The sequence below is a fragment of the Rhea americana genome, unplaced genomic scaffold (genome assembly GCF_003343005.1).
Source record: "Rhea americana isolate MKP2758 unplaced genomic scaffold, rheAme1 scaffold_637, whole genome shotgun sequence".
In the NCBI taxonomy this organism is placed as follows: Eukaryota; Metazoa; Chordata; class Aves; order Rheiformes; family Rheidae; genus Rhea; species Rhea americana.
This window is the reverse complement of record NW_028186798.1, coordinates 55,864-63,810: the sequence shown is the minus strand read 5'-3', so window position 1 is coordinate 63,810 and position 7,947 is coordinate 55,864. Positions and strand designations below refer to the sequence as shown.

At 66.5% G+C, this 7,947-nt stretch overlaps 1 protein-coding gene across 1 annotated transcript in view; it reads left to right on the top strand.

Annotated features, from left to right (window-relative positions):
- Positions 1–4,341: 4,341 nt before the first annotated feature.
- CARM1 (coactivator associated arginine methyltransferase 1) overlaps positions 4,342–7,947 on the top strand; it is a gene marked incomplete at its 5' end in the record, with an annotated part of 6,826 nt that continues 3,220 nt past the window's right edge. Inside the window, 7 exons of the mRNA XM_085320447.1 lie at positions 4,342–4,663; positions 4,755–4,861; positions 4,955–5,059; positions 6,119–6,229; positions 6,493–6,670; positions 7,554–7,644; positions 7,742–7,921. Coding sequence (XP_085176573.1) covers positions 4,342–4,663; positions 4,755–4,861; positions 4,955–5,059; positions 6,119–6,229; positions 6,493–6,670; positions 7,554–7,644; positions 7,742–7,921 — 1,094 coding nt within the window. The remainder of the gene's footprint in view (positions 4,664–4,754; positions 4,862–4,954; positions 5,060–6,118; positions 6,230–6,492; positions 6,671–7,553; positions 7,645–7,741; positions 7,922–7,947) is intronic.

Sequence of the window (7,947 nt, the reverse complement as noted above, 5' to 3'; positions counted from 1 at the left end):
CCGTGGGCCGCGCGGCGGGGGTCAACGCCGAGCCGGTGCCGGTGCCGGCGAGGTCCGGGCCGCGCCGGCGCCGCCCGGGAACGCGGGTTTCCCGCTCGGCTCGGGCCCGTCGGGCGAGCGAAGCGGACGGGGCTGTTGCCGCCTCCGCTCGGCTCCTCCGGAAGGCGTTCCCAGCCGGAAGAAATCGGGCTGGATCTCCCTCGGCGCGTTATTTTTCTGCTAATCGCGTCGAAACGGGCTCGTTAGTCCCGCGGAGGCGAAAGCCCGGGAATCCAAGCCGGGGCGATCCGCGCCGCGGGGCGGCGAGGCGGGCAGGGCCGTCCCGCCGCTCCGGGAACGCCTGCGTTCGGGGCAGATCCGCTGCGGCGATGCCGACGCCGCGGGCTGCTCTGGGCTCGGTTTGCGGGCGCCGAGCCGTCCGGCGCTCCGAGTCTCTCCGGTCGGGCGGCGGGAGGTTTCGGGGAATTCGGAGCCCTTCGGGGTGACGACGGGAGAAAATCCGGCGCGGCCGTTTGGGGCGGGCGGGCGAGAAACAGGTGGTGGCGGGAAGAGAAGAGGTAATGGAAAATGTGAACTTGTCCCGCCGCTCGGCCCCGGCGGGGGAGGAAGAGGAGGAGGCCGAGGGCCCGCCGCGCGCCGCTTCCCGCGAGGATCCAGGTCTCCAGCTAGCGCGGGTTAATTCTCTAGTTGTTGCCGTCGCTTGAGGGGGCGACTTCAGGCCGAGGGATCCGTTTCCTCGCTTGTGTAACGGCACCTAAAACAACTGAAATCTCGAAGCCTGGGTTATTGTTCGCTCGACAATGAAAACGAGCTGGCTAACGCCGGCCCGTCTCCCGGTGGTTTTGTTTGCAGAATTCCTCGCTTGCCTGTTTTTCCAGTGGCAAAAAAAAAAATGTTAATTTAAACAAATTATTCTTAGATCCTGAAGGTCTTTTTTTTCCCTCTAAATCCCGTTCAAGTTTTAGTTCGCCAGACCTCTGAACTGGTGTCTGGGAGCCCAATTTTATTTTTAAACCTCGGGGACGTTCAAACGCCCGGGCTGGCTTTAGGCCGAGGTCCCGTCCGGCGCAGGAAGCCCGGAGCCTCCGCGAAACGCGGGACGAGCCGCCCCGGTGCCGGCTCCGCTCCGGCGTCGCGGGAGCCTCCGGCTTCTTAGGCGGCTGCTGACGGAGACGTTGGTTTGGCGGCTGCGCCCCGCCGTGCCGCGGGGCTGGCGCTGCTGGGGACCCGCCGCCTCTCCCTGCTCCCTTCCCTCCTCGCTTAGCGGCGGCTAATTACCTGCTCTGATGAAATTGCCTAATTGATCAGCGTAATTAAATAACGTGCCGAACGGCGGCCCCGACCTGGGCTTGGCTCAGCGCTGGAGCCGAGCTCGGTCCTGCCCGGTGTCTTTCGCCCGCGGCCGGCGCCTCTTGCAGCCCGCGTTTCTTTATCCGTCGTGGCTGCGACGGCGACCCGATAAATCTCGCCGGCGTTTCCKCTTCGGAGCGGTGCTTGCGGCGAGCGTGGGGCAAGCGGAGTCTCTCCGGAGCCGCTGAACCGCCCGGCTCTGCCTCGGCGTCCGGCGATGGGTTTCTCGGTGTCGCCGCGCGGGATCGGCTGAGCTGGCCGGACCCGACGGCTCCCGGTGCGCCGGCGGGTTTTCCCGGCTCTTTATCGCAGCCGCTTCTCAAAGCAAAGCCGTCCGCGTGCCGGGGACCCGCGCGGCTCCGCCGGCGCCGGGCGACTCCGGCGGCCGCGGCCGGAGCGGGGTTGTCGTCACGTGTAGCCTGGATCTGCCCGCGGTTCGCAGCGTTAACCAACACGGAGYGGGTGCCCGCCGTGCTGCCTGGCATCTGTAATCAGGAAACTAAGCAAGAAGAGGGGAAAAGGGAAAAAAGGGGGGGAAAAAAACCCCCTCTTCCCCAGCTTCGGGGGCGCCCGTATCGGGCCTGCCGCCTCCGCGAAGGCGCCTGGGCGCCGCTGGCACCTTGGATGGACGGATGCACCTCGCGATAACTGCGGTCTCCTCCGCCCTGCCGTCGCCCGTCCCGCGAGCCCGGGCTCCCGGGGCCGGCTCCGGCCGCGGCTCCGGCCGCCTCCCCCCGCCGGAGCATGCCGATCCGGCTGACCGCAGCACCTCGATGCGTCCTAACTGACACGCCAGCTGCACGGGTCGCGCCGGGCTCCCCGCCGCTATTTCTCGCTGCCGGTAAAACCCTGGATTGAGCGGGGGGGGGGAGAATGGGGGAGAGGTTGCTCTCCTGGAGCGCTTCCCAGATCCCTCTAGCCGGCGGGGCAGCCGGCTCGCCCCCGGCACGGCGCAGCGCGGCGCGGGGGATAATCCCCCTCTTCCCGGCGCTCCGCAGAAAAGCCTTTGTGTAGCCGGGGAAGGAGGGGGAGAGCTGAAATACCGATCCCGATCGGATCGGATCCGGTGCGGCGCGTCCCTGTGAATTATTCCCCCGTCCTTTCAGCGGCCTGGAAGCCCGGAGCACATCTGCTGTCCCTTTTTATCCTCCACAAAGAACTTCGAGGCCCGGGTTGACAGGCTGATTAACATGGATGGGCGGAATTTGCATTTAATAGCTTTTCAAAGCAGCGCCGGGGGCAGCAGCAGGCTTTCCTCAGGGTCCCGGCGCGCAGAGCTTCCCTTCCCGGCCGGACAGACGGACGGACGTGCTACCCCCGCCCTTCTCTGCAGGACCTCGGGCTCAAGCCGGCGCCTCCAGGCAGCCGGAGCGCCGGGACTCGGCCGCTTCGGCGCGCGGCGAGCCCCGGGCTCTCCCGCCGGGCCCGCGGCTCGCTCCCTGAGCTCCTCCGTCCGGCCCGTGGCCGAGCGAGCGCTCCTTTTTGGTAGCGCGCCCCTCGGGGCTCGCATCTCCTCCGAGCTCGGCTCCGGGCGTCGCGCTGGCTTTGGAAACCCTCCTCCCTTCTCCGCACCGGCGCGGAGCGAGGACGTCGGAGCCTCGCCCCAGAGCGGGGGGCGTCTGAGCGCTTCGGGGCGCCCGGTTTTATCACCCTCTGCAAAACCACCAGCTAAAGAGACGCGTGGCTGGACGGAAAGCCGGCCCGAGTCGAGCTATTTAAAGCGCGGTTTCCTCCGGTTGCTGCGGCGTAGTTGGGACCCCAGGCGCGAGGGCAGCTGAGCCCTGGCGCTCGCACCGCACATTGGAGGGCTTCTCGCCTCGAGAGGCGGCCGCGGGGCTCGGGAAAAGCTTGGGAAAAGGCGCTAAGCCGGCGCAGATCGCTTTGACAGAACTGGGTTACGGAGGAGCGCGGCGACGCCGGCGCGCTCGACGAGGGGGGGGATCGGCAGCGCTGGCGAAAAACGGGTTTCGGCAGCAGCCGGGAGCTGGGTGGAAACGCGAAGCCGCCAGAACCCCCTAAATTACCCGGCAGAGTGAAACCGGAGCTGGCGGTGCCTGCGCTTTCGGCAGCCGCCCTGCGGGGCGAGGAAGGAGCTCCGCACTCCTCCCGTTTCATCCCGCTTCCACCGCGGGCGCTGGCCCCTTCCCTTGGTGGGGAACAGCCTGCGCCTGTGTTCCTAGCTGCGAGGAGGCTTCGTAAAACCCTTCGCTTGTAGCTGAGCGCAAGGAGGTTTTCTCCTTCCTTCTCGCGAGTCCGCAGAGGTTAATTGCTCTAATTATATTTTTGTCCTGGTTCTTTAGCGTTCCCCCGGCTAGTGAGAGGCAGGATGAAGTCGGGACTTCGAGCGAGGGGCCCGCAAGCGCTGGCTGCCGGCGTGCGAGTAGCAGAGACGCCGGGGTCCTCGAGCCGGGTGCTCGCGGTGGCTTGTCCTGCTGCTCTCCGGAGTTGGGCTCTGGCATAAGTTTCTCGGTGCCGCCAGGAAACGGGCTGGGGAGCCCCGGGCCGCTGCCGAAAAGCTCGCCGCCTCTTTGGGGAGTTTGGGCCACGGCAGGTTGGGCGTCTCGGAGCCCCTGCGGGTGTGAAACGTTAAATCAGGGCTCGCCGTGCTGGCGGGGGATCTCCCAGGGCCTCTCCGGAGAGCCGCGGGGATGGATGCGCGAGGGGCCGGACGCCTCCGACCCGCCGCGAAGCCCCAGAAGCCGGGCGGGAGGGACGGGAAAACCCCCGTGTGGGGCCGTGGGCGGCGTTCGCCGCTCCGGGAGGCCCCGAGCCCTCCACGGTGCTGAAGTGTCGGGCTCAACGAATGAGTCTTGCCTGAGCCAGAGACTTTCCGCCTCCTCCCTGCGCGGCAGCGGTGGCCCCCGCCAGTCCCATCGGAACGGAGCCGCTTCCCTCCGGACGCGGCGGAGGGGCTGGCCGAAAGGGATCCCTCGCGCCGCCAAAACGTCTCCTCTCCCCAGCCCGGTTATCTTCGCCGCTTCTTCGCTTTAATCGGAAAAGCCCGGGGCCGCGAAGCCCGCGTACGAGCTGCGCGGGCGCGCTGGGCTCTTTCGAGGGAGGCTTYTTCTCGGAAGGTTTGCTCTGAGTGCGCCCTGCTTTATCCAGGGAGGACGAGGGCTGCTGCTGGCGGYGCGGAGGGGCGGTTTCGTGCCCGGCTCTCACCCCGCGCCGTCTCCTCTCCCCGCAGATGAAGACGTTTGCGTGTTTAAGTGCTCGGTGTCCCGCGAGACGGAGTGCAGCCGCGTGGGCAAGCAGTCCTTCATCATCACGCTGGGCTGCAACAGCGTGCTCATCCAGTTCGCGACGCCAAACGGTACGTCCCGGCCGGGGAGGGGGGCGGCTGCCGCCGAGCCCGGCCGCTCGCCTGCCTCCCGGCCCGGCTAAAAACCGTTTTCGTCTTCCAGATTTCTGCTCCTTTTATAATATCCTGAAAAACTGCCGGGGACACAACACGGAGCGCTCGGTGTTCAGCGAGCGGACAGAGGAGTCTTCGGCGGTGCAGTACTTCCAGGTGAGGGGCTCGCGCAGGCCGGGGTCTCCGGGGCCTGCCGTGGCGGCGCCCGGCCGGGCTGAAATCCGACGGCTGCCGCTGTGTCCTCCCCAGTTCTACGGCTACCTGTCGCAGCAGCAGAACATGATGCAGGATTACGTCCGGACGGGCACGTACCAGCGAGCCATCCTGCAGAACCACAGCGACTTCAAAGACAAGGTGAGCCGAGCGCGTAACGTGCCTCGATTCGGCGTCTGCTGTCGGCTTCCCCCTGCCAGACTTCGGGCTGCTTCTCTCTGCCGCGTCGAGCGGCCCTGCGCGCTCGGCGTTCCCTCCCTGGGAGGGCAACTGCGTGCTGTAGCTGTTGAGGAGGAGACTGGATTAGATCTCTCCTTGTAAAGCGTGCCTTTTCCCACTTTGAATCCCTCGTGGCTCTCTCCTGCCTCCTTCCTTGTCTTTTATTATCCCTCCAAGCACGTGGGCCGTCCTGTTTGCCAGCAGGCTGCGAGCCCGTKTCCTGTCTCCCGTGCGGGGCCGGCGGGACCCAGCCGGGCGGGCGTCGGAGCTCTTCGGGCCGGCAGATCGGAGCGGCCGCCGGGGGCCCGCGGGAGCAGGGACGAGCTGCCGGAGCCGCTCGCCGTTGGTTGACGCCGTCTCCAGACCGACTCGCTAACGGGGCGCAGCCGCTTCCCGCGCTCCTGTCACCGTCAGCGCTCCCTGCCGCCTGATCCCCCTAATCAGAGGGGTTATATATAGGATCAGATAGGATTTGCGAGGACTTCGGTGTAGTTAGCTGTCTCAGTTACGTCCGTCTTAATCCCTCTGTTCCTCCCCGCTCTTACGCTCAGCAGTGCGAATTGTCCAGGCCTCCGTAGCCCCATCGGCGCCGAGCCCGCGGAGTAGCCGTGTTCCCCCCCCCGCTTCCCGGCAGAGGCTGTCGGACGCCGAAGCCCTCGGCTCGCGAACGGGCTCGCCCGTCCCCTGCCCTTGCTCCGCCTGCCTCTTGGGGACGGGAGCGTTTTCCGGATCCGTGCTGCACAGGGATTCCCCCCCGCCCCGGGCGGTGTCTGTGGGTCCCGCCGTAATTGGGAGCAATACTGAGATCTGATAACGGAGTAATTTGGCCTTTCTGTGAGGCAGGGAGCTGTTGAGCAGAGCTGGCTCCGTGCACGCCAGTCGTTACCGGAGGCTCTAATTAGCAGCGTGCTTCCAGGGAGTCGTAGGATGCCTTGGAGAGCGTCTCGGTGGTGCGCTGCAGCCTCGCTTTCTCCCTCCCAGATTGTCCTGGACGTCGGCTGTGGCTCCGGCATCCTGTCCTTCTTCGCGGCGCAGGCTGGGGCGAGGAAGATCTACGCGGTGGAAGCGAGCACCATGGCGCAGCACGCGGAGGTCGGTGTCTCCCGGGGAAGCTCTTCGCCTGCCGGCGCTCGGTGCGGGTTGCGGCATACCCGGGCGTGGGGATCGCGCGCTGAACCCGCCTCGCCGCTGAGCCCATCTGAGGGCTCGTTGTACCCCTGCTCCAGTACAACCCRGTAGCTCTGGGGTGGAGGTGCTGGGAATGCTGAGCCAGAGCTCACTGCCCAGCCCCGGCAGGGTTCCCTGGGCCGYGTGGCTGCTCCGCGGCGCCGTCACGGGCCCTTTTCCTTGGGCAGGTGCTGGTGAAGAGCAACAACCTCACAGACCGGATCATCGTCATTCCCGGGAAGGTGGAGGAGGTCTCGCTGCCCGAGCAGGTGGATATCATCATCTCCGAGCCCATGGGCTACATGCTCTTCAACGAGCGGATGCTGGAGAGCTACCTGCACGCGAAGAAGTACTTAAAGCCCAGCGGTGAGTGCCGGGGGACRCGAGGCTGCTTCTCTTGCAGGGGGTCTTCGGCTCCCCGTGCGGCACCGGGGATGGGGTGCCTGGGGGTCGGGGACGCCTTCGAAAGCCRCTGTTGTCTGTGCTGGGTGTCAGCCCAGCATCCCGGACCCGTCTGTGCTCCGTAGCCCGCTCTCGCGTGTCGGCCTCGCTTTTTAAAATCGGCTCTTTCGCTTCTTTCCCCGTTTTCCTCTCTGTCGTGCCGACGTTCTAGTGCGCTGCAGTCKGAGCGTGTGATTTGCCATGCGGCGGGTTTAGAGATGTAATTAAATTGTGTTCCAGGCAATTTCCCAAAGGAGCTGACACATCTCGTCAGCCCTCGCGTAGCCGTTCTTCCACGCAAATCCAGCTCGCTGGCAGCCCTGCCGCGAGGCAGCGTGGGTCTGGGCTCCGGGATGAGCCGCCGCCTCCTCCTCTGCCGGAGAGGCCGAAAGGAGAGACCCGGGGTGGGGTCTGGCTCCGCAGGTGGAAAGCAGGATGCACGCTCTCGTTAGAGCTCCTGGCATTTAATTAGGCTTGGCAATGCGGTTTCAGTCTGGCGAAGGAGGCGGGGATGGACTGTTCCAGCTGCAGTGCCTCCGTGCTTTTGTGTTTGAGCTGTTCCCCATCTGCCGTCCGGCTCCGAGGAGCCGCCGGTTYGGGCCGCCGAGGCTGCGGAGACGTTCGCCGCCGGAGCGCTCGCTCCGCGGTGGAGTCTGTCCCGCTTTCCCGGCTCCGGAAGGGAGATGAGGGAGAGGCTGGTGGTGACGCTCGTGCTGCTCCCGACCGCGGCAGGGGCAGTCGGAGCCTGCGGTCCTGGGGAAGGAGGGAGTAATTCCCCGTGCGACCGAGCCCTCTGCTCCCSTTGCAGGGAACATGTTCCCGACGATCGGGGACGTCCACTTAGCCCCGTTCACGGACGAGCAGCTCTACATGGAGCAGTTCACGAAGGCCAATTTCTGGTGAGTCCAGCCCAGGGGATGGAGACGGACCGGGGCTGCTCCCAAAATCCTCCCGCTGCTCCGGGGCCGACGTCTCCGTTTGTCCTCTCCCCTGCAGGTACCAGCCGTCCTTCCACGGCGTGGACCTCTCGGCGCTTCGAGGGGCAGCCGTGGACGAGTACTTCAGGCAGCCCGTCGTGGTGAGCGCCCCCGACATCCCGCTCGCGCGGGCGGGAGGGAGAATCGCCGCGGCGGGTCCGCGGGGCCGAGCCGGGTGCGCGCGGGGCCCTGCTCCGCGGCAGGACCGGCGTGGCTCCGGGCTGC